The 24,075-nt window shown below is 53.0% G+C and overlaps 6 protein-coding genes across 6 annotated transcripts; 2 read left to right on the forward strand and 4 right to left on the reverse strand.

Annotated features, from left to right (window-relative positions):
- Nucleotides 1-1,084: 1,084 nt before the first annotated feature.
- Nucleotides 1,085-2,628, reverse strand: erg8 (phosphomevalonate kinase; the record flags this gene model as incomplete). Its single annotated transcript, XM_056689360.1, has 2 exons — nucleotides 1,085-2,192; nucleotides 2,267-2,628. The coding sequence occupies 2 exons, from the start codon at nucleotides 2,626-2,628 to the stop codon at nucleotides 1,085-1,087; spliced, it is 1,470 nt and encodes a 489-aa protein (XP_056541789.1).
- Nucleotides 2,629-4,170: 1,542 nt separating this feature from the next.
- On the reverse strand, nucleotides 4,171-5,349 carry N7482_007236 (class I SAM-dependent methyltransferase; the record flags this gene model as incomplete). Its single annotated transcript, XM_056689361.1, has 1 exon — nucleotides 4,171-5,349. The coding sequence occupies one exon, from the start codon at nucleotides 5,347-5,349 to the stop codon at nucleotides 4,171-4,173; it is 1,179 nt and encodes a 392-aa protein (XP_056541790.1).
- Nucleotides 5,350-9,981: 4,632 nt separating this feature from the next.
- Nucleotides 9,982-13,770, forward strand: N7482_007237 (pentatricopeptide repeat protein; the record flags this gene model as incomplete). The annotated part of the gene is made up of 1 exon (XM_056689362.1): nucleotides 9,982-13,770. One exon carries the CDS (start codon nucleotides 9,982-9,984, stop codon nucleotides 13,768-13,770), a length of 3,789 nt encoding a protein of 1,262 aa, XP_056541791.1.
- Nucleotides 13,771-15,668: 1,898 nt separating this feature from the next.
- On the reverse strand, nucleotides 15,669-17,324 carry N7482_007238 (uncharacterized protein; the record flags this gene model as incomplete). Its single annotated transcript, XM_056689363.1, has 5 exons — nucleotides 15,669-16,195; nucleotides 16,255-16,427; nucleotides 16,486-16,701; nucleotides 16,758-17,145; nucleotides 17,207-17,324. 5 exons carry the CDS (start codon nucleotides 17,322-17,324, stop codon nucleotides 15,669-15,671), a joined length of 1,422 nt encoding a protein of 473 aa, XP_056541792.1.
- A 528-nt stretch (nucleotides 17,325-17,852) lies between these two features.
- N7482_007239 (uncharacterized protein) lies at nucleotides 17,853-19,714 on the forward strand (the record flags this gene model as incomplete). Its single annotated transcript, XM_056689364.1, has 6 exons — nucleotides 17,853-17,978; nucleotides 18,035-18,102; nucleotides 18,171-18,523; nucleotides 18,581-18,845; nucleotides 18,895-19,193; nucleotides 19,251-19,714. 6 exons carry the CDS (start codon nucleotides 17,853-17,855, stop codon nucleotides 19,712-19,714), a joined length of 1,575 nt encoding a protein of 524 aa, XP_056541793.1.
- Nucleotides 19,715-20,476: 762 nt separating this feature from the next.
- Nucleotides 20,477-22,321, reverse strand: N7482_007240 (fungal specific transcription factor domain-containing protein; the record flags this gene model as incomplete). Its single annotated transcript, XM_056689365.1, has 1 exon — nucleotides 20,477-22,321. The coding sequence occupies one exon, from the start codon at nucleotides 22,319-22,321 to the stop codon at nucleotides 20,477-20,479; it is 1,845 nt and encodes a 614-aa protein (XP_056541794.1).
- Between the last annotated feature and the right edge of the window lie 1,754 nt (nucleotides 22,322-24,075).

A 24,075-nucleotide genomic window follows, 5' to 3' on the forward strand; every position in this document is an offset into this window, starting at 1 on the left:
GGGACACAAGGTGCATAAACGAAGGCAAAGATAATCCACTAGGCGACCGGGGAGGGCTGCGCAAAAGACGAGATGCGTTGGGGTTGAGGGAAGAGGAAGGGGATCGGCAGACAAAGCCAAAGCCCGCACGCAACTTTCGTGACACTGAAAAAGGCAAGCCAGCGCGAAATTGCCGCACCCCGAGATTGTCGGTAATTAGCGAGAATTAGCGATATTACAAGAGCCAGGTCGACTCCAAAAGCAGGCTGAGCCGTTGGATGAAGACAAGGGCAAAAGATAAGGAAGATCCGGGGAAAGCATTAAAGCTGCCGAGAGGCCAAGGGAAAATAGAATTTGTTTGCATTCTCGGCCCAGCCTGAACTACTCAAAGCGACATTAAGTTAGCGTCACTGCATCAACGACTCAACCGTATAACTACAGTATCGAACTAGAAGTGACGGCGAAAAACTACCACTGCTAGAGCAAGTGTAACACAGACACTATACAAGTCTACGCTGGCTCGGTGCATCGCGCGGGTATGCAAATCGAAGATTTCCTGTCATACGAATAGCGCAACTACTCTATCAAATGCTAGAAATAGTATGGCCCTTTGTAAAATTTGTGCCCAACACATCGATGATCCGATCCTTGGATCATACCTCCGCCTCCTCCCCGTGCAATCCCCAACGAGTCCCACCTCATCTAGGCCAAACCGAAACGCCCGACAAACAAACTACGGTTGCACACAGTGAGAGGGTGCTCAAAAGAACCCTGGAAATGATTAAATGACCTTGGGATAGCGAGCACTGATACTGGATATGCGGCGGGAGGCCGCAGGTAATCGATACAGAGAGATAAATGCAGGCAGAGGTACAGATGGGGCGCATGGAAGGATGTGAGCATCCGAGTCAGGGCTGCGTATGTTTCAACAGTAGACAGGCCGTGATTCGTGCAGTTTGTTCGTCGACGGACCCGAGGAGCCCAGTCCTGGTCTGACAGGTAACTGGCCGGTGGCTCATGGCACGCTGTCGGTCGCGAGCGTGGCGAGGCAGGGCGTGCAGGGGTTGCCTCCTCGTCTTGAGGACGGAATAAGGAAATCCTGGATCTAGACCCAACCGGCGTACTGGTCTAGCACTTCATTCTTCACACCCTCGGACCCGTGCCGCACACCCAGCAGCCGCACGTTGCCGATCTTGCCGCCGAAGTCGTCTTCGACGGCACTCTGATAGTTCTCGAAACGCTCGTTGAGTCGAGGAATCACCGTGGGGTCATCGCGGATCAGCAGAACAATGGCATCGTAGCCACCGGCACCGGGCACCACACCTCCAATGACACCGTTGATTTCAGTCAGACTGTCCAGCAGTTCGGTCTGCACGCTCGGCTCGATGGGGACACCCGTCCTGCGAGTCATGGTACGAATGAGATGCCGCGTGCGCTGAATAAAGGTCGCGATTTCAGAGAACTCGCCATCGGCATTGGCATCCGGGTGCTGTGCAAGGCGCTTAAGTTCTTGTCGCAGACGCTCGTTGTTGTTCTGGAGGCTGGCCCACAAGACATCAGCCTCTTTGGGATTGTTCTTTCTCCACTCCAGCACCTTCTTCACCATTGAAGGCGTTTGGGAGCCACATTCAACGTCGCACAGGACCATCTGCATCCCACGCGGGAGCTGCATGCCGAAGTCCACGCACTCGGTGTCCCAGGGGTGCTCGGGGTCGACGTCCTCGACGATCGCAAACAATCGCTCGTCAAACTTAGCGGTGCCCACGTCGCCGAGGGATTCCAGAATCGCGGGCGAGAACCGTTTGTAGAGGCATGATCCGTACACAGCAGCTGCCACGTCGAATCCCGATCCAACCTTGCCCTGCGCCGCACAGTGGGCAGCTTGGGCCAGATTGTGCAGCTTGTCGCGTCCGGCGCCGAGATCATCTGCCTGCATAGTGCGATGGATCACCAGTGCCGAGACAAGAGCCGTCACAAGGGCAGCCGACGAACCCAATCCCGTCTTGTGGGCATCTTGAAGGGGAACGCCGAAATTGACGAAGCGTCCCCCACGAGCATGCGAGGCAGGGCCCTTCGAGGTAGCAGTCTCGGAATAGTAATCATTATCAGCCAGGATGGTGACTGACATGGACCCAAAGTCTTTGGAGTCGGCGACGTAGCTGATGTAGGTCAATGCGTAGCTCAGCGAGGTCTCGACGAAAGGATTTCGCGGTCTATTGGCATGTCCAGATTAGCCTCGGTCACATTGCAGTGGAAAATAAGTATAGCAAGAGTGGGGCTCACATACCCACTGCTCTTCTGAACTGCTTTCACACCCCCACCATTCTCGCACCGCTGCACGCCATACTCCCAAATCGCATCCACAAATTGCGGCGACCGCACGACAATAGTGTCTTCGGCCTCCTGCTCCTCACCCTCAGACCGGCTCGCCTGTGCATCTGCGCCAGGTACGGCGGCCTTTGCATCCGCACTTGACCCCGACGGCCCTCGTCGGTGACCCCTCCTCAACTGCTGGACGACAACATGAATGCGCGCATCGAGAGCGAAAACAGTGCCCGTGTAGGCCCGGTCGAGAACAAGGTAGCCACCGGTCAGCAGGACTTTGCCGGGGGCGGACAAGGCCGTCACGGAGGAAGGTTGAGGGGACATGGATATCGACCGAGGGGTTGTGTAGGAAAGGCGGGGTGGCCGGGTGATTTAACAATGTACCCCGCGGGACTTATGGTGCGTAGGAGACGAAACGTTCAGGGTCAGCGGGGGGATTGGAGCGATTGTAGCGAACTGGGTCCTGCGTCGTAGATTTCGCTGCCGAGGATTCTCCTTCAACGTGAATAAGAGTGTTCAAGGCGAATGGAAAGAAAGGGCGGTCTCGTCAGTTCGGGGATGTATCCAAATCTCCTAAAGAGGGCTAGCGTGCCGCGCCACATGTTGCACACCGTGCCCTAAAGTTCCATCTATGGAAGCATTGGAAACAAGGGGTGGGCTGGATCGGACGACAAGAATTAGGGCTACATCTCGATTTATGTTGCGCCACGCTACTGCACAGGCCATCTCCAGCGTCAGATCCTGGTGTATACGTCCGGAAGTGGCGAAGGCAAAACGGGCAAATCATTGACCTATGGTCAGCTGCAAAGAAAAAAGGAAAAGAAAGCTTACTTACCACTTCTCTATGCTTACAGCGAGAGGTCTAGAGCGCGTGGAATGGACAGATCAGGTTATCGTAAAAGTCATGACTTCAACATTTTTCCCCCGCGCCACAGCATTCATTAAGGATGGATAAACGCGGGAAATGAGATTGATTGGGGGGCCAAGGAAAGTGTGTGTTGCTGCAAGAATGGTTGCGTCTTGAAGCCAAAAGCTTTTCCGTACGTCATGTAAGGTTGTGTAGTGTAATGGTTCATCACTCCAGATTCTGATTGAACTTTCTGGCAATCCCGGTTCGATCCCGGGCACGACCTTTTTTTCCCCCTTCTTTTGACCTCCACTCTCCACATGTATGGTTTGAAATATATTATTATCTGTTGCTTGCGGTCTATTGTCAGGCGGGTATTTGTTTAGGAGCCAAGTCCTTGTGGGAAAAGGCTAGACCGAAGAAGAGGTTTGTTTAGTGAGCGCGACATACCTCCCAACCCTGCTCGATCTACTTACCACACACACAATACGGTGAGCGCTCAGGTCTATGCTAGACATAAATTCAAAGTATCCGGATATTCATTATGAAACTAGAAGCTCAAGTAGCAAGGATGCTAGGATGAATATAGACAGACATCCATTCAAATCGACTCTGAAGAAAACATAAACTCCAATATTGCCGCCACGCAAACCTCAAATCAAGAAGAATATAAAGTCGTGTGAAACCCGAACGCAAAAGGGTACCCAAAACTCCCAAAGCCTCTAAGCTTTTTTATTACTGTACAGGGTATTTGTATCCGGAAGAGGCAGGCCGGCGGCGGAGTCGGAGAGGGGCTCGATCGGTCCGACTCAATGCCCATGCAGCATGCGTTATATACTATGTATTGTGAACAACAACGCGGATGGTTGTGTTTGTATATCGGGAGAGCGCACGGTCGCCAATTAAAGACCGCGACGGCTACGCCATGCCAATTGTCCTCCTTGGCAGTCGCACGAAGAATACTTGCCGGGTAAGGGGGTTTCTTGGTGGGGCTGGCTACCACACCTTCCCCGCAAAATTTATGCTCGGGGCTTCTGCGCGATGATGCTATAGCTCGTCGTGGCCAGGCGCATGTTGTCCATCTTGACAAAGGCCTGGCCATCAAGGCACAGGCGGTTGATCAGAGTCTTGAAGTGGCGCGGTAGCACGTGCAGCTTGACCAGGGCGAGGATGACCTGGCGCAGCGTGCGGAAGTATAGGTCAACAGTGTCAATCAGCGGGGCCTGCAGGCCGTCGATGCTGGCATTCTCGGACTTGATGATCTCGAACCCGGACTCGATGAGCGCCGTCTCCAGGCTCTCCTGGGTGGGAGTGCCGACAGCACCGATCAAGGGCTTGACGCGTCGCATGAGTTCGGCGTGCTCGGCATTCTTCGGCTCGTAGGCAGGGAGACTGATCCAGTCCAGAAGCGAGATCTTGGAGCCCGGTTTGACCACGCGGAAGACTTCGCGGAAGAGGGCAGGCAAGTCCTTGCACAGGCTCAGGGCTTGGATCTGGTAGAAGGCATCAAAGCTCTCATCGGCGAAGGGCAGCGGAAGGCTGTTAAAGTCTTGTTGGATGAAGTTGTTCTGCAGGCCGCGGTCCTCGTTGAAGGCCTTCGCCTGGGCGATCTGGTTGGGATCAATGTTGAGGCCGGTAACATGGGCGCCGGAGTGCTGCGCCATGTGGGCGGCGACGCGCCCGCGCCCGCAGCCAAGATCTAGCACCTTATCGCCGGCGCTCAGACCAATCTCATGCGCAATTGAGCGCTCATAGAGGATCTGGTTCTCCAGGACGCTCGCCTTGCGGCTCATTAAAGGGGGAATATACATTTTCTCGACATCGCCCAGTGCGCATAGGTGGTTGAGCACTCCATAGTAAGACTTCAAGCAGTCGCCAACTTTCTCCTGGTAATTGGGACCCAAGACCTCGGTCATCTGCTGCTCATTGGACCAGTCAAGGTTGTAAATAACGTATGACGCCATAAAGTCGTCCACCTTCTTTGGCGTCAGGTTGGCGAGGTAGCGGAAGGAAGTCCAGAAGCTCTTCCACCGCTTCGGCGAAGCGGAGTCGTTGAGATCCTTGCCATGCTTGCCCAGCGCTGCGACGAACAGCTTCTGCTTCTGTTCCGCGATCTCATCCAACGAGCTATCGCTCTCGGAGCCCCGCTGGGTCCGCCCGGGATGCTGCGGTGTTGTTAAGACGGTTTGCGACACCATGATGGAAAGAAATGCACAGCTCCTCTTCTCTGTACCAAGCTAGATCCAGATGCAGTGGGGGAGGGGGGAGTGGATGGGGGGAGGGATAAAGAGGTGATCCCGAGAAGAATGGAAAGTTTGAATATCGAGGGATAGTCGAAAGCTCAAAGAAAAAAGTGCGAGTGGAGCAGAGGATTAGATCGCCATTGTATAGTCCTGGCTCACTGTCGCAGCGCTCCAGGGGGCCCGGCGCAATTTATAAGCAGCGCACGCTCTCCGAGATCCTCGTTCTCCAACGATCCAGAAAAACAAAGTCCAAAGAAAACGTGCCAAGCCGCATGAGCGGACAGTAGCCACATTAGTGGATTGTCACCAGACGAGGAAGCATCCCTCGGGTAGACCGGCAGTGGCTCTCCTGCCGGACGGGAGAAGCTGCCCGATGTTTGGACTGGACGGCTGGTACGACGGGAGAATCCAGTCCTGCGTATTTGTAGAGTCCGCATAACCAAAAGAAATGAAGCCGGCGGTCAAGTTGCCATCCTCCAGAGGCTGGCATTTTGTCTTTCCTCTCCGAGGCTAGAGGGCCGGTCCACGAGTATGAGCTGGGCCAGGCACGGATGCCGGATGACGCTGGAGGGGTCCATGCGAGGACATATCGACATGCGAGCGACGATCAAGACCCACGCCGACGATGAATACTCTTTCTCACTGCCGGGGAATAGGTACTTCATGGACATCCCGCATGGCCCTCTCGCTGGTTGGCGGGGACACGGGACAGCATCATCGTACATGAGCTGGCGTGCGGCGAGATGCATCTACAGGTGGACAGACATGCCTGCAAAGCCTACTCCATACAAGACTACAAGGCCTATCAGGCGTCAGAAACTTCAAGACAAAGTGTCCTATTAGTTCCCGCTATCCACCAGAAGCTCTCAAACCCCCCGGGGGCGTCACCAGGATTAGCAACCCTTGCAGGCCTTGATGCCCTTGCGACTGTCCCCCGTCTATGCACCTGAGCAGTTGTACGGGTCTTCTACAGCGTTACGTGGGTTGCCACACCATCCGCCCGTTGGAAGCGGGAGAGGAAGTATACGCCCCGTAGGGCGGTGGAGTGGAGGCTTACGGAAGCTCGACAAGCTCTATTTTTACTCAGGAATTTTTTTTTCCGAAATTCCCTCCGACGAAACCTCTCCCGACATATTCAATTCAAAATAAAATACCATAAGATTCCTTGAACCCAGTTCATGTGGCCATGGCTCTGGAAGTGGGCCACAGCACTTTGTCACGAACTGCTACGACTGATGGCGTCGTGATTGAATAATCAATGGAGGTTTGGAGCGGGACTCAACCGCGGAATTGGTTAACCTGACTAACGGGTAGGATCCACTCTGGTCCCTGAGACGACCGACCGGGTCATCTGCCCGGCAATTTGGCCGAAACTCGGACGCTGAGAGCCTGTCAGTCTGTTTCCCCCCCGGCCCCGGTCACCTGATGTTCTGAAATGAGTATCATGCTCCTGCTCTCCACTAGCGAACTCGCGATTCTCCTTCCGCTCTGCCTCAAAGGGGTAAACCGCTGGAGACCCGGCGCCGAAGAGGGGTTTGGAGAAAATTTCTACAAGCGGAACATGCCGTCCATCGCATGGCGCTTGACATTGCTTCTTTCTGGCTATTGAATATACATGGGCGGGGCCTTTTAGCCGGGCCCCTTTAGCCAGGCCCGACCATCGCGCTCGCAGCAATGCCAAAGCCGGACTGGTTGAGGTATTAGAATATATGCTCGGTCATTCTTCTACTCGCCTTTCTCTCGTACCTTTGAAGACAACAAGCGTGAGAACAGTGAAACAAAAGCGGATCTTCATCATGGAAACTCTTTCCTCAACCGAAAGGTACCCGCCCTGACCCGCGATCGACGGGGTTCGACATCGGCCATGCTGCAACCCCTCGGAAGGGCACGCGTGGTGGTGGAGTCCTAGCGGGTGGACCGATAGAAAAAGTCCTGGCGCGCACTGTACATCGACCCGCTGCGATCAGCACAGGATGAAATCCCAACTCCAGCGAGGCCTCGCTGAGCTCCTGACTTACGGAAACGCCAGCGAGGAGCAGTTCGGATGAGGCCATCCACACTATCACGACTCGAGTTAGCGAGCTGACTAGGGTACGTGTATGTCGACCAAATCGGGCTCCCGTTTAGATTATTCCTCGCTAATTGCGGTCGACTGTGAGTCATACCATACCTTTCCCAACGGGAGCCCTGGAGATTCCGATGAGGGGTTAATCCTTTCGGAGACTTTTTCTACCCCGATTGTACGGGGTACAGAAGAAGAAAAGATACCGCGCACCTCTACGGTACTCGCGGACACGACGACTAGGGTGACTGCAGCCATCTCGGTTCTCGACGTAGCAGACTCACGAGACCCTTCATCATCAATCCGTGCATTAGAGCGCTTTCGTGGATAAGGGGTATATACCTCTCCGCTACCATTTTGTGACATGTATATGCTCCAAGTGCCCGGTTGAGGGACTCCCACAACAGGCATAACCTCGCTTATCTCGAGCAAACAGCCAGGCCGAGCCTCGTGCATACACAATAGTCGGAATAGATTGCGCGAACCAGGATCTGATAACAGGCGGACCAAACAGGTGAATGGGAGCACGGCAGCCACCGGCGCCATCCCACGAGGCGTTCAGCCAGCGAAGTGGGGGCGTCGTAATTTGTTTTCGCTATCCCTCTCCTACCACCCTCGCTTTTGCTAATAAATGCTGTTTTCCATCTGGGGTTGACCATGAACCCCCTCCACGATAGCGACGATCAAGCTAGGGCCTGGAAGTGACACGGGAAATCAATCGACAAGCACGAAGCACGGTCGCTGCGGGCAGGCGTCCGAGCGTTGTGGATTGACAATTGGAATTCCCGTCTGACGTCAGATGCATGTCTATCAACATCCACCGTGCGTGTTGGTCGGATGTCGTAATGTTACGGTCCTTTTGCTCGGGAGGTTTTAAGCTGCCCCGCGTCGGAATTTGTTACTTATGTAGGTGTCGGTCCTCCAGTCGGTATACAGCAGTATACAGGTCTGTTTGGTTGGATCAGAATGTCATGTTCCACGGGCCTGAAATATATCATTTGAATATATGGATCGTGTCTCAAGCCACATTCATAGTAGGGCATTTTCCCAGCATTGACATCAGGGGATGGATGTGATTAGATGTTCTCGTTCTTGGAATATTTTACAAGTACGTCGTGGAGAAGATGGGTATGTGATAGAGGGCTCCCACTACCATAAGACTGCTGGCCCACTAAAAGTCACATAGCACGTGATCGCCGTCTTGTTGGGTCCTATCTGAAGTACCCGAATTGACAGAAAGGCGCTGAATCAGTGGCCTCTCTTGGCACAATCTTGGCAGCGACTGGTCCTTGCTCTCTCGAAATATATAAGAACGGAGTGTCGCAGCTCAAAGCGCCGAGTCCGGAGTATGAAGAATCTTGAATCAAGCGCGGGCTTCCTAGGGCCATGGGACTAGGAGAATGGAACTATAGTGAACCATGGCAGTATCCAGCGTGAAATTATCCGTAACTTCGTCAGAAGGAGGGACTGCTGACCTTGCTCGTATCCTTTTCGAGGACCGCCGATGGTAACCATCATCTCCGACGTCAGAGCAAAGCCCGTTAACGCCGTTCGGACAGTCCGGGAGGCCGAGCCGACGGGGAAGAGGAGAGTTCCTCCGAGAAGAAAAAGAACCGGAAAGGGGTGAGTCATCCAGGCACCGCTGCTGCTTTCTAAGCCCCCTTTTTCTCGCCCGCAGGCATTTGAAGCGATCTGATTGGCCAAACGATTCCATCAGGCCGGTTTTTCGTTGTAACTGCCACCTGACCTGCTGACATCTGGCAAGAGCCGGGAAAGATTCGAAGTATACCTCGCCAAGAAGCAGGTAGACTCGACCTGGATTGTTAATACCCCCCTCGCTGTAATTCGTAGTCACGGGTACCTACGATCTTTTCATCCCTCAGGTCGGGATCCTCGTTTCCCCGGACATGCTCCAGGCAGTGCCGTGTTGACGTGTCTGATTACGGCCGTCAGGGTACGGAGCCGATCGTTGTCTCTGGGACCCGCCAGCGTGGCTGGATAGAGTACTCGGTACACTAGTGACACGCGACACTTGGGTGGCCCTCGAAGGTACCGTGTACGGAGTATGTCCAGAGGATTCTCCGGAGAGGATCGGCCCTAACCACCAGGCCCACCAATGTGCGACGCCATCTCCTTCCAGAATCCCCCATTATTACTTGGGACCGTCATCTCGTTTTTTACTCCCTTAGGCTCCTCTTTTTTTACGCTTCTTTAGATCATCCTTCTTTCCATCCCATCCCACCCCACCCACTGACTCGAGGACCTGTCCGGAACATAAGTCTTTCTTCCCTGGCCCTTTCTCTCACCATCCCTTCTACCGCATAATCGCGCGTTCATTGGCGACAGGTGTCGTTCAATGAACCTGCATTTTCAATACTATTCTGAGTGCAAGGTAAATCGAGAATTCGTGTCTTACCCCCCTTGAACGCGCACAAATGATCCTCTACCTCGATTCAATCTCTAACGCGTTTCTCTACTCGTTTCAGCATTGCCTCTTCATTCTGAAGAGGTCACCCGCTAGATAAATGGTCTTTAAGCCGTTCACCCATCTCGCGCGCCAGAGTTTCACCAAAGCCTTCACCCATGGCTATGCTCAGTCGGTCGTCGCCGCGTCGCAGACCTACGCGTCGTCCACCACCCTAAACCAATTCGCCCTCCAGCCCGCCAAGTTCTCCCGCACTCAACTACAGAATGCTTTCTCGAACGCCTCCAGTTCGTCTGGCGCCGGCGCCAAGGCGAGCCAAGGGAGCGGTGGTAATGGCGACTTTGGGTTAGCCGCCTACTACGCCGCCTGGCAGCACGCCCAGCAGACCGGCGACGATACCGACTGGCGCCAGTTCCAGTTCAAGCGTCGCATTGGCTGGAAGCCCTCCGAGGAAGTTGAGGATGCGCGAGACGAGCACATCCCTTCGCCCGAACTCCCACACCCGACCAAGGCGGCCGTAAACGAGAATGTCAGCGCGCAGGTTGAGGAGGCCGTTGCTCGGGAGATTCAGATTCAGGAGGAGCAGGCACAAGCGGAGGAGTCATCCAAGGTGACCGAGGTGGCGGCCGAGTCGGCTGCCGGGTCGGCTATTGAGGATGTGGTAATCTCAGAGGCGATGTCGGAGGAGAGCAAGATCGCTTCAGACCGTATTGTGCAACTGGCCACAGACGAAAGTTACTCTGAGATTCCTGCAGCGTTCGAATACATCCTCCGTGAGGGTCTGACCCCGACCGTGGAGGCATACAATGCCCTCCTGGTTGCGGCCATCCGCCTCCACCCCGAGGCCGCCCAGGCCATCCCCAAGGCCCTTGATGTGTACTCTGATATGCTTCGCCGCAGGGTAATCCCCGACGAAGACACCTACCAGACCCTCGTTCAACTGTTGGTCACCCAGGCACACGACACGATCCAGGCCAAGCAGGTGCTTGAACAGGAACGTGTTCGCTATGGTGGCATGGAGGAGCCGGGCAAGTTCATGCTGCAGTCCAGCGAACTGGAGCGCGACATTCTTACCGAGGATCACTCCCTCTCTATCGCCATGAAGCTCTTCGACACTGCCACGACCCGCCACTCTCGTCTCGTGTTCCCGCTCGACCTGTACCGGCAACTCATCATTGCTTGTGCTCGCGAGGGCAAGGTCGAGGACATGATCCGCATCTACTCTCACATGGAGATGCAGAAGGTGACACCTCACGCGACCATCTTCCCCTTCATGATTGATGCATTTGCTGGCACTGGCGATCTCTCGAGTGCGGTTGAGTGCTACAACGAGTACCGCAGCCTGGCTGTTTCGGACGACAATGGTGTGTTCAGCATTGTCAAGCGATTAGACGGCCAAGTCTACGCTGCTGTCATCCGCGCTTATCTGTCTTGCGGCAAGGAGGAGGGTGCCATGCACTTCCTTGACCGGATCCGCTCCTCATTCGACGAGGTGACTGAGAACCGCGAGGGCCGCTGGGCCGCTGTGGAGGCCGTGATTGTCCAGGACGCGCTCGTGCAGCACTCTTTGAATGCTGGCGAGCACGCCAAGGCCCTTGATCAGGCCAAGGATCAATTGCACGATGCGGCTCGCGATCAGGCGATTTCCCGGATCTGTGTTGCTGCGGCGGACGCCGGCGATCTCACCACCGCCTCCGAAGCATACGACCGTCTGTCCCCCTCGCCTGATACGCGCCAGCCCCCCGCCATCTCATTGCTCGCCCTTCATGTCCGTCGGGGCAATGTTTCGGCGGCCCGTTCCTTGTGGATCATGTTGAACACAGTGGGTCAGGCAACCCCGGATATGGTCCAGCCGACCGCTATGTACACGGTTGCGTTGTTGAAGAGCGGCCAGGTCGAGGAGGGCCTGGGCGGGGCTCGCAACATGTTTGCCCGTATTCGCAATGCCTCTGTCAAACAGGGTGCTGTCGTTCCTGCCACTGTTCGTGAGCAGGTCACTGAATCGCTTCATCTCTTCGGCCGTGTCCTCATGCAGACGGCCGCTGTTCTCTCGCCCCAGGCTTCTATGACTCTTTTGTGGTCGATGGTCGAAAATGGCGGCCTGGTGTCTCCTCTCGCTGAGCACGCTGTCGCTAATCTGGGACCTATGGGTATCTCGCAGTTGAAGCCGGCTGACCTCACCCTGGCCCTCCAGGTTCAGGCTGGTATGCTGGCTAATAACAGCGCTATGCTCTTTGATGTTGCTCACCCGATCCGCTTTGCACACATGCTCGACGTGGCTCTGTCCACTGCCCTACCCCTGGATGCTTACACCACCGGTCTGGTGGACCAGGCTGTCGCTAAGCTCTTTACTAGCCACCCCGATGTCGTCAAGAGATGGCAGGATCACCTGGAGAGGTCCTCTGAGACCTCCTTCCTGTCCGACCGCCGCAGCCCTGTCTCCAGGGCGGACACCAACATCACGACACCTTCTGTGAGCCCGGATTCCTTCGACCCTCATGCCCATGCCACCGACTTCCGCGGCTCTGCCATCATCGCCGATGAGCTCGAGAAGACCGCCGGCCGCGCAGAGACCCACCTCAACGAAGCCTTGATCCGCCTCAAGAACATGCGCCGTATCGGCCGTCACCCTCGCTACATCACGTACGCGAAACTGATCACCGCCGCTGCCAAGTTCGGTCGTATGGAGTTGGTCCGCGACATCCACGCCATGGCGCGCGCCGATGTCCCTCTGGACCCAGCTTACAATGCTGTCAAGTACGGCTGGGTTTCCATCATTGATGCCATGATCGCTGCCTGCCTCACCCTTGGGGATCGTCACCAGGCTGGCCAATACCACCAGGAGCTTTTGGATCTGGGCTCAGCACCCTCCGCCAACACCTTCGGCCTATACATTACCACCCTGAAAGAGTCGACCAAGACCTTCGACGAAGCCACCGAGGCCCTGAAGATCTTCCACCGTGCCGTCGCCGAAGGCGTGGAACCCACCTCGTTCCTCTACAACGCTCTCATCGGCAAGCTTGGTAAAGCTCGCCGCATCGACGATTGCCTTGCGTACTTCGCAGAGATGCGCGCCAATAACGTCCGCCCGACAAGCGTCACCTACGGCACGATTGTCAACGCCCTGTGCCGCGTCAGCGACGAGCGCTTCGCCGAGGAGATGTTCGAGGAGATGGAATCCATGCCCAATTACAAGCCACGTCCGGCGCCGTACAATTCCATGATCCAGTACTTCCTCAACACGAAGCGCGACCGCTCTAAGGTTCTGGCCTACTACGAGCGCATGCAGGCCCGCAACATCAAGCCCACCATGCACACCTACAAGCTGCTCATCGACGCCCACGCATCCCTCGATCCCGTGGACATGCCCGCCGCCGAGCGCGTCATTGCCGAGATGCAAGCGGCCGGTTCCCAACCCGACGCCGTGCACTACGCCTCGCTGATCCACGCCCAGGGCTGCGTCCAGCACGACCTCCCCGCCGCGCGCAAGGTGTTCGATGCGGTCCTCGCGGACCGTCGCGTGCGCCTCCAGCCGTGTCTGTACCAGGCGCTCTTTGAGGGAATGGTAGCTACCAACCACGTGGCTGATACCGAAGATATCGTTCGTGGCATGAAGCAGCGCCACGTTGAGATGACCGCGTACATCGCCAACACGCTCATTCACGGCTGGGCCGCCGAGGGCAACGTCGCCAAGGCCAAGACCATTTACGATAGCATCGGCATCGATAAGCGCGAACCTAGCACCTACGAGGCTATGACTCGCGCATTCCTTGGTGCTGATGAGCGCGCCGCTGCGGCTGGCATCGTCCAGGAGATGATGTCGCGCGGATACCCGTCCGCTGTGGCGAACAAGATCATCGATCTGGTTGGTTCTGTGCCGTCTATCTAGGCTGACACCAAATCTTTCAACAAATTTTTGCATTTTCCTTTTCCTGGATTATCTGCGACCAGGTCTATACCCATTTAATCTGGTGGTTCGGACCGTGACTGTGACTTGAACACCCTACATCATCTCGCCAGGGCTGGATCCCGGCTTGGCTCAGGCTTAGTTTTTCCGGTTCGGCGCTTGGAGGGGGGTGGACTTTTTATCTATCTGTGTGGTTGGCTTGGATACACACCTGGTTGTGGGATATACTTTGTGTCTTGTGCTCTGTGATTGAGGTGCCTTTTTGTTTTCGGCATTCAGCGAGGTTTCGGCGTTGACTCGGCGATTAAAAGGGGTTTGGGGGTTTTTTCTGGCTTTGAGGGCTTATTGTTGCCCCGGCATGTATACCATTTGGACTTTTCATGTTGATAGACACATCTCTACTCTGCATGGCGCTTCGAGACGCCCATGAAATACAAAAAACAGTGAATGAGTCTCTTGGTTTTTGTAACACAAGCATTTATCTTGATCAAGGGTATAATGTACTCTGCCAATGGGGGTCTAGTCCAATCCTAGATCTCGGATTCATCTTCATCCAGACTCCTAAGTAGGCATATCTTCATTGTATGTACAGTAGTACCCCCCGTTATATCCATCGTGTCACTTTGATTGCCCCACAAAGACGGGGGAAATGTCCAATTTCTTTTGATCAGCTTTAATGATTTTCTCTGGCTTTTTCATTCTCAAGTTCCTCTTTCGCCGACCGAGGTGGCATGTTCCGTCCGGAAGGTGGTGGGGCCTTCGGAGTTTTATGTGCAACCTTGCCGGAGTCTGTGGTGGTGGGTTCAGAGCTTGTGTCTCTCTCCTGGCTGCGGGTTGTAGAGGATTGTTTGGGCCCTGGGTGCTCTAATTCCCGGGTTCGAGGGTTTACTCCCTGGGAGGCTGGCTTTTCAGCCTTTGGGTCCCCCTCTCCATCTCCATAGCCAGCGGTAGAATAAAGTGCGCTTCTCATGCGCCATCTCGTTGGAATGGAGTGCAATAGCGCAGGGTATCTGCTTTGAGATGCGACACGGCCAACGTGGCCTATTCTGGTGGCAACGTTCTGATAGCTTAGCATGATCGTCATCGAGGACAAGACACTTGTTCTTGTATATAGAGACAACAGATTTGTGGTAGTTGGTGCGACAGTATATTATTATGAGTGTGGATAAAACTTCCAATAGTATGCAAAAGTGTTCATATATAATTAAGAGGCAATGACCGTGTAGTAACGTCATACCCTCACGAGATCAGGTTTACATAGACTGGTTGTTAATATGTTACGATGTCTGGGGGAGTTGATCGATCGGGAAACCATAAGGTGGTAACCCGTTCCCGGTTGGCCCGATATGGTCGGGATTTGATGACTTCACACTTGCGCATGAGGCCTGTTTTTGGGAAAACTCAAACATCGTTCCCTACTTTCGACAGGTATCCCACGGTTGCTATTGAGATTCCAAAAACGCGCGCCGCACGTGGTAGAAAAAAGAAATTACCAACTGATATGCTGCAAAGGGACAGGGGTCTTGTAGTCTGTTTAATGGAGACGGTCGACAGTCGAGATACGATGAAGCTTTGTCTAAATCAGCGAGGTTGCGTGTTAGCCTACATGCCGTTATAATGGAGGATTCCCAGGATAGACTTCTTGCGATTAATTTTTTGATCATGCAAATTCATAATCAGCACCAAAGAAACACAAAGAGAAAGAGATATATACAGGTATAAAAAGGAAAATTTGTCATGTCTCATCATCTCAAATGCAATTCGTCCAAGCTTCATGCCTTTCCAATGCCATGGATGCATGCCCCCTAAACTCCGAAGGTTAAAGTTTAAAAGAAAGAAATGAAGATCAAAGTTCTATCGCGAATTCCCCGTTCCATCTTTTAGCGCAGGTTCTTTCCACGGAGATCTTTGAAGCCCGCGGCTGCAAGGTCCTCTTCAATGAGACCAGGGAGGCAAATATGATGCAAAACAACCTCTTTCAGATTCTTTTGGATTTCCTGCTCCGACGGAGGTGTCCAGGTTCCACGTAAGATTTGATTGATAGCCTGGCTGAGGAAAGAGGCACTTTCTGTGTACGTGATAAAGCCAGCTGCCACAGAGATGTAGAAAATACCAGGGTAGTCCTGGTCGTAGAATCGGAGATATAGCGGTCGCGGCGCATCTGCCGCAGCTAGGGAGTCATACTCACCAGCTGGGGAACCTTCAGGCAGGTATGCCGATTCGGTTGACCAGCCTGTTGCTGCAACAAGCATCCTCGGGTATAGGACCGTGCCATTTGTGAGAACAACCTTCTCTCCGTCGATTTCTTTGATACCGCAGTTGTTGTGGATTCGGAACTTCCCTTTGTGATAGGGTTCCACGAGATGGGTTCGCAAAATCAGGCCAACCTTTGCCGATGGCCCTTCGTCTAAATGAGGGTAATTGCCGTTAGCGAGACATTCTTCTGCCGAAAGAAACCGAGCTTACGGAGAGGGGGCCGCCATTCTGGCACGTTATTGATGACTGCCCAGGCGAGATGAATCAAGTAGAAGATCGCATCAACGACGAAAATAGGCAAAATGCGGTAGAGGACACGCATCAGATGCAAATCAGTCCATCCATACTGCCACAGCCAAGGCCACCATAAATCAGGAGCCCCCCTAAATAGCAGGTTAGTATTGAACACCGACGGTTTGGGCTCCGATATGGAATGCATACCAGTGAGCAGACCGTGCGACGAGATGTACGTTCGTCGCACCCCGCGTCACACAAGCTTCCTGAATGATGTCCATCGCCGAAGGTCCGGCACCGACGACGAGAATATCAGATTCCGGCATTTCATTTGCGTCCCGAATGGTGTTGTTGTGCTTAATAGGGAATTTGGCCGTTTCCTGGCCGGGGAACTCCGGCATATAAGGCTCCATATTGTGACCCCTAAGAACGGTCAGTATCATATGGCGGAAAATGAAGCAGGTTCCAACATCTCGTACGTGCAGACAAGAACACTCCGTGTATACACGGTCTGACCGGCAGGGTCCTCCTGCCCCTTGACGAATGGGCGAATGACGACTTTGTGCAGCATAGGCTTAACCATCTCCACATGAGCCACCTCATGCTGCCAAACAACGTGGTCATGCAGGTCGAACTCTTGAAAGTAGGCGTTGCAGAACTCGGCAATTTGGTCTCTGGTAGCACGTCTCGCGGGTTCACGTCGAGGGAATTTGACACCGTGCACTTCATATTCGCAAACCAGGTCCTGTAGCGTCGAATATTCCGGAATATGACCGGTCCAGATGCCCCCGGGAACTGATTGGCGTTCTACTGCAATCACAGAGAGTGGTGGTTGATCCCTGAGGAGATTTCGCAGACAGACCATTCCTGACCATTATCGTTAATGATTACTAGACAAAAAAACCCTTCCGCGGAGAAAGTTTCCTACCAGAAGGGCCGCTTCCAATGATGAGGGCATCAATGGGATCCTCGGCCGTTGCACCAGCCTGGCCGGCAGCAACCTTCTCGGCGGTGGTCGAGTCCTTGATTTTTTGGACGATAGCCATGTTTGTTGGAGTATGTGCCGAGTTGGGAGGTGTCTAGTCGAACCCGGCAATCTGGAAATTCCCCGCTACTTATACAAAAACGCCGACAGAGGATCCGATCTGGCGCTTACGAGAACGGGGAGAGACTAAACGTCGAATAGGAAGCTGAAAAGTGTGTGGTGGATCTGCCGATCGCCGGTTTACCTCCATTTGAAGTCCTAACGGTCGGCTGCATGCTTCAACGCAGGGTGTGCTGATTTGGTTAATTCGGAGCGATAAAAGCACAGTCCGTCGAGGGGCAGGGATGTGGGGAGACTAACCCGCGATTGGCACTTCGGTGCGAGCAGAAGTACGAGGACGAGGACGACACTAATCCTGAACAAACCATGCAAAATCCCAACCCTGCATTTCAGGGGTCACCCTAGCTTAATTCGCTATCGCCGAATCTGGGGTCTATCAGTGCCCTCGTGACAAAGACCCTGATAGATTCAAATCTACCTGGTAACGCGCAAGGTACTCACGCCACATTCCACCAACTCCATCGCGACCATGTCTTCGGTCACAGTGCAGGACGATGCGGCGCTGCTGGCCGCGCTTGGCCACAAGCAGGAGCTCAAACGCCAGTTCTCCTTTTTCTCAATGGCTGCGAACGCGGTCATTACCGCCAGTGCTTGGGTATAGCAGGCTCCACATGGCCCCCAACCTGTCCATATATACTGATCCCCGCATAGACTGCCATGATCGGATCAATCATAACTTCAATCTACAATGGCGGCGCATCTGGCTTGCTCTATGCCTGGTAAGAAGGCAGTCCACTTGACAATCGCTCTCGAAGTCTCCGCTCATCACGCCTGTCTATTTCTATAGGATCGTCGATAACATCTTCTTTCTGTTTGTCGCCCTGTCCATGGCGGAGCTGACGTCGGCCATGCCCACGTCCGCCGGAGTCTACCACTGGTCAGCCGCCTTGGCCGGCCCGCGGTTCGCCAAGCCCATTGGCTTCCTGACTGGGTATTTCAATGTTCTGGGATATACACTCGGTCTTGCTTCGCTGTACGCAGTGGCTGGTCTAGAGATAACCGGCCTGTATCAGCTCTGGCATCCGGAATACCATAGTCAGCCATGGCACGTTTTCGTCGTCTTCGTGGTTCTCACCTGGTCTGCCGCGCTTTTTGTCCAGTTCGGTAACAAGATCTTGCCTTTGTATACCAAGATCGGCCGTATGTATTGTCTGCATGCTCAATTCGTGGTTCTGCCCCGCTAATCGACGGTCGCAGTGTTCGTCAACGTGGGCGTGTGGTTTGTTGTCGTGATATGCCTCGCCGCCATTCCCAAAACTCACTCATCCAACTCATTCGTATGGAAAGAGTATACAAACATGACGGGCTGGCCCACTGGCGTTTCCTTTATTCTCGGCCTCGTGGGACCGGCCTTTGCCATCGGAACCGTCGACAGTTCCACGCATATGGCCGAGGAGATCCCTAATCCGTCGAAGAATATCCCTAAGACTATCCTGGTTCAGTGGCTTGGATCATTTTTGATGTAAGACTTCGTTGCTGCTGGTTCACTGCTATATACTGACCGGAGGAAGGGGCTTTATTGTTCTAATTGCTATTTTCTACTCGGCCGGCTCCCTCGAGGCCATCTTGAACTCGCAGCCCAACTACCCCGTCGCTAGCATTATGGACCAGGCTTTTGGCAACACACATGCGGCTTTTGGATGTGGCTTGATTATCTTCATTGCCTCCTTGACCGGGCAAGTTGGCTTCCAAATTGTTGCTGTCAGAAGCATTTGGGCCTTTGCGCGTGACGGTGCGCTGCCATTCTCTGACTTCTTCTCAAAGATTGATGAGCGCAGCGTGATGCCAGCCAGAGCGAATATCTTGATCGGTACGAGAAAATTCGATGGATTACAGTGCAACGGCTGACCAAGATGTTTTCTTCCAGCTGTTATAACCACTGCTCTAGGTGCGCTGTATGTCGCATCGACCATTGCATTCAACGCCCTCGTTGCCTCCTATGCCGTCATGTCCACAACTTCTTTCGGCTTTGCCATTGGTGTTCATCTGTTTACCGGTCGCAAGAGAGTCGCGCCTGGGTGGTTCTATCTCGGTGATGGGTTCCTGGGCTTTGCCATCAATGGTATTGCCATCATCTATATCCTGGTTTCAAATGTGTTCTTCTGCCTGCCATACACCCGCCCACCGGTAACTGCGCAAACGATGAACTATACTTCTCTTGTGTCATATGGAATGGCAATCCTCGTTGTCATCTGGTGGTTCATTGGCGGTCGAAAGTCATACAAGGGACCAAAGCTTTCAGAGGAGACTCAAGAAGCCCTCGAAGGGATGGTGGCTCAACCAGGGAATCATGTTGAAAGAGACTCTGTGTGCCTGACGGAGAAATCCTAAGATTTTTGAACAGAGAGTACAAAGATCACTAATATGTTAATATAATTAGATAAATTAGATAATGTACTTGAGAGTGCGGCAAAGGATATGCATCTGCGCGACACCGTCTATTAAACAGTTAACTCTAGTCTGGGTTCACTTGGTGAGGAATCATCAGACTGACGTATATCTACTTACCACGGATCATAAATGCCGCCGAGCATGTTCCTTAGCAATTTTTTTTTTTCTGATTCCGGCCCTCCCCCGTGAGTCCGACAGGTAAATTGCTATGAGAGGAGCCCGTGATTTCTACGAGCAGATACTGCCAAGGGTTTATACCGAAAGGCTGTCAGTAAATTTACACTTTTCCCATTCAATTAAGCACGTACGGGGTTATATAGGACTGTTATTTGCTCGGATCCGGAAATTATCGCATGCTCTGGTCGTCAGCTACTGTAGAAGCGGAGCCGCGCCGGTTCGAGATCTAGGCGGCGCTTTCCATCAGCGCTACTACACGGGCTATGGTCTAGGTGGCAGAAAAGGCTACTCAACAAGATAAATGTAGCAGATGGCGATCTAGGGAGCCTTTGAGGGCCTCAATTCTAACCAAGAAAGTACGAGCGTGAGTGGCGAATGATGGTTTTGAAGTCAGGACTTGTGCTTGCCAGCTAGGGCTAGGCATCGGAGCCCGATAATTACACATATGTAGACTATAGATATCATAATTCATTGAATACCTAGCTACTGCTAGGTTTGTACCCGAGAGAAGTTTCAGAAAGAGACTCAGAAAAGGCTCAGATCAAAGCCACGGTCTTCCAGCCAAATGTCCCATCTCTCCTTCGCCCCACATTCCCAATACTCTGCCATCGCCTTTCGCGCACTCTGCACGTTGCCCATTCCAAAGGCCTCCATATTTGCCAGCCTATCTTTAATGATCTGTCGTTGGAACTCATCCTCCGTTTCACAGCCAACGGTAAACACTGGCCATAGACACAGAATATTCGCCATAGAGGTAGACCGAATCTTGAGCAGCAACTCGATGACCATGTGAATTGCATGGGCTGGCTTGGGATGTTCTTTAGGCAGGCCCTGCACGCGCCGGTAAAGATGGAGAAGATTGGTGTGCAGAAAGATCCTATGGATGTGTCGCATTTCTTGAGCCGTTGTTTTAGTTGCGGGATTAGAATCGAGATCCGGATGAGTCGTCCGGTCATAGAGGGCGTAAATCTGACTCTCCACGCGTTGTATGTCTTCGACAGTCTCCATCCGACTCTGTTCGCTGGCTGCTTCATCTTCAGATCCGTCATCGTCGAGAGAAATGACTTTCGATCGTTTCCGTTGTATTCGTGCCATTTTTCCGATTTCTGCCATAATCGGGATCAATTCCAGAGAATATCCCGTCCATTCGTCGATGTAGCCACCCGTGTCGTTCGACGTGGGAAGTGACCAATAGCTCCCAGCATTGGAGCTCTTGCGGAGGCCACCCACCCCGGCGAATATATCGAGGAGAGCAAACCATTTTATTAGGAAGAGCTTGGTCGGGTCTTGAGTACTCACTGAGTCATCGTTGCTTTGAAGCTCAAACACCGACGCGATCAAGTTGCTTGCTCCCGACAGGTGAATTCTCCAGGTATTCAGACCCCCAGATATAACATCAGATGTGCATAGTGCGAGTGCCGTGGTTAGCGTGCTTAACTTCCCGGCCTGGTTTGGATCGATCATGGCTAATCGCAAGCCGTTCAACGCGGCATTGGTGAATTTCGTGACACTTTTCGTCATTTCACCAGTTGGATCTCCTCGCAGACTGATATAGTGGGAACTGGCACACGCAAGGAATGCGTATAAGAGATGCGATGAGTTCATGGCGGACTGAAGCAGGGCTTCGCTGAGTGGATTGGCCTTCAGGGAAAGAGGGAAGATCACTCCCGCTGTGTTATTGATATAGTGATGAAGAAAAAATCGAGTCTCAGACGATGAGATAATAGGTGAAGCAGTGGTGGATATTGTCTGGGGGATTTGCCAATCATAATAGTGGACCGGAGAAGGCTTCTGTTGGCAATATGGCTTCGCTTGCTGCCAATGGTGCCAAGTCATCCCGACTGGATCTTGTTGATAAACACCAAATTTATCAAGCCTACCGAATCTCGGAGTCCGCGGGGTAGCCACTGAGTAGTCCGAGCAGGTACTCTCTGACACGGCCAAAGATGCTCTGCGGTCAATCTCATTCTCAACCGAATCATCGGGCCTTCGGGGGGATCCCAACGCATGGCCCACATTCAAGCCTATAGCACTACTCTCGGCCAAGGCAGGCTGTGCTGGACGTATTGTAGGCTCAGACTGCCATACTTGAACATTACTGGAGGCGGTTGCCTGCGTCGAAGATGGTTGCTGTCGAGCTTTCTCTTTCTGGCGATTCTTGTTTTTGAACGGTCTTCCTTCCGTCCAGCATAGTTTGAACTCGTATTTGCACTTGTCCGGTCGCTGTTTACAGCGATTGCAGATCGGTTTTGTCTCATCGCACTGAATTATGAGATACTCAGCCAGGAGACATTCCTGGGGGGCTGTGGGTAGCTGGTACCTTGATTTTTCGTCTCTTGCATTCAACGCACCCGGATCGGAGCTTTTCATGCGGCCTTATAGAGGTCATCGTGCGTCCGGGGTCAGATGCGAGGCCGATCCAAGCAAGGAGGAGAGGGTGATGTTCAGAGTAGGGAGAGACTTGCGCCCCAGAGAAAGTGGGGTTGGGGGGATCACCCGAGGAGGAGATGATAAGTGGGGGTAGCACAGCCAATCACCCGCCAGCGGGAGGGTCGATCATAAACCCTCACGATAAAGGGGAACCCCGATTTCATTGGCCCGACGAGCCCCTGGCTGACGTAATACGACTGGCCGTGGCCTTATGCTCCAGATGCTCCAGCATCAGTCACGACCGTGAACTTCTTCATGGAATATCATCCATTGGGTCCGGAGTGGAAGATTTTGTTTACCAGGACCTGAAAAAGGGGGTCCAGGATGTAAACTTGAATATTGGCAATGAAAAATCGAGCATGTGAATAGGTTAGAAATATCAGAAATCTGAGGCAAGCTCTTGGAAGAGACGGTACTTGCATTGATTCCGAAATAGAGCATAATCTCCGCTGTCCAGACATAGCTGTATATGACTGACAGTTCAGAGTTTATCGTCAGGTTGGGAGTTTGAGTATGCTAACGAGGGTACTCGCACTATGCACATCTGATGTTATATCCAGGGGTCTGAATACAGAAAATCCATCTATCGGAGGCAAGCAACGTGGTCGCGTCAGTCCAAGCCCACCGCCGCAGCAACTGAACATATGCCACTCGCAAGCAAATATAAGGTCCAGACTCTGTCGAAGAATGTAACTGAGAAAGTGTGCCTATCGGTGGTGCTCTGGCAAACTGCGTTCTTTGAAGGGGCCTTCTTCGCAGGATAGCATTGATCCATATTGACAGAGCGCTGCATTAAGTTTGCACGCCTTCAAGATTCAGAAAATTTCATATCCTGTAAGGATTCCAAATTCTGGGGTGCTCGTGATATAGAAAAAAGGCGTGCACCTCGTTAAGTCCAGTGCATCTTAGGCAATTTACCCTCAATAAATAGCCGTAACATGAACAGGATATAAGAAGCGAAAAATCTGCAGCGTAGTGGCAGAGGGAAGTAACAACAAGCCCTCACCGCCACAACTCTGGTCATACGACACGCAGAATCAATTTCAGCTTCGTGATAAGCTGTAGGTACTTCGTATTGAAGACAATTGTACAGAAGGCAGAATTTGGCTGAGGGGAGAGGATTTTAATTTAACGGCGGCCCCTTAAACTTAGACACGTAGCGCGACGAGATGGCTTGTGATACTGCGGGGGTTCGTGTGGATTCAATTACTTGAGTGTTTTATTTCAGCGTCATCGTAATATTCGTGAATATGGGTCGGAATGCATATATTCGCACTGAAATGCCTGCTTTAGAACAGCCACGCTGCACGGCACTGCACGAGCCAAAGGTCGCACCGAGATACCCAATCTGGGACTAGTATGATTGATGTACCTGGTATTTGCAGAGTTCCGTCTCAAGATGGCCGGGGCCCTTGTAGTCCCTCTCAAATGTCCCACTTTGATTCTTTGTTGTCGGCCTAGTCGAATAAAGCCGACGTTGGGTAACAAATATGTAATCGGTTCTATGCTAGATCGGTTAGGTTAGCGGGGGTGGGGCATTGCCTCACGGTAACCGCATGGCGAGGCAGGGACCAGCGACACAGCAGCCCTGTGGAGCGGGGTTACCGCAGCATCCGAAAGCTACAAAATTGTTGAGTAAAAGAGGAAAAAGGTGGGTAACAATGGATATTTGATTCGATTGCCCTGAAAATGAA

The sequence above is a fragment of the Penicillium canariense genome (genome assembly GCF_028826845.1).
Source record: "Penicillium canariense strain IBT 26290 chromosome Unknown utg000004l_segment0_segment0, whole genome shotgun sequence".
NCBI lineage: Eukaryota > Fungi > Ascomycota > Eurotiomycetes > Eurotiales > Aspergillaceae > Penicillium > Penicillium canariense.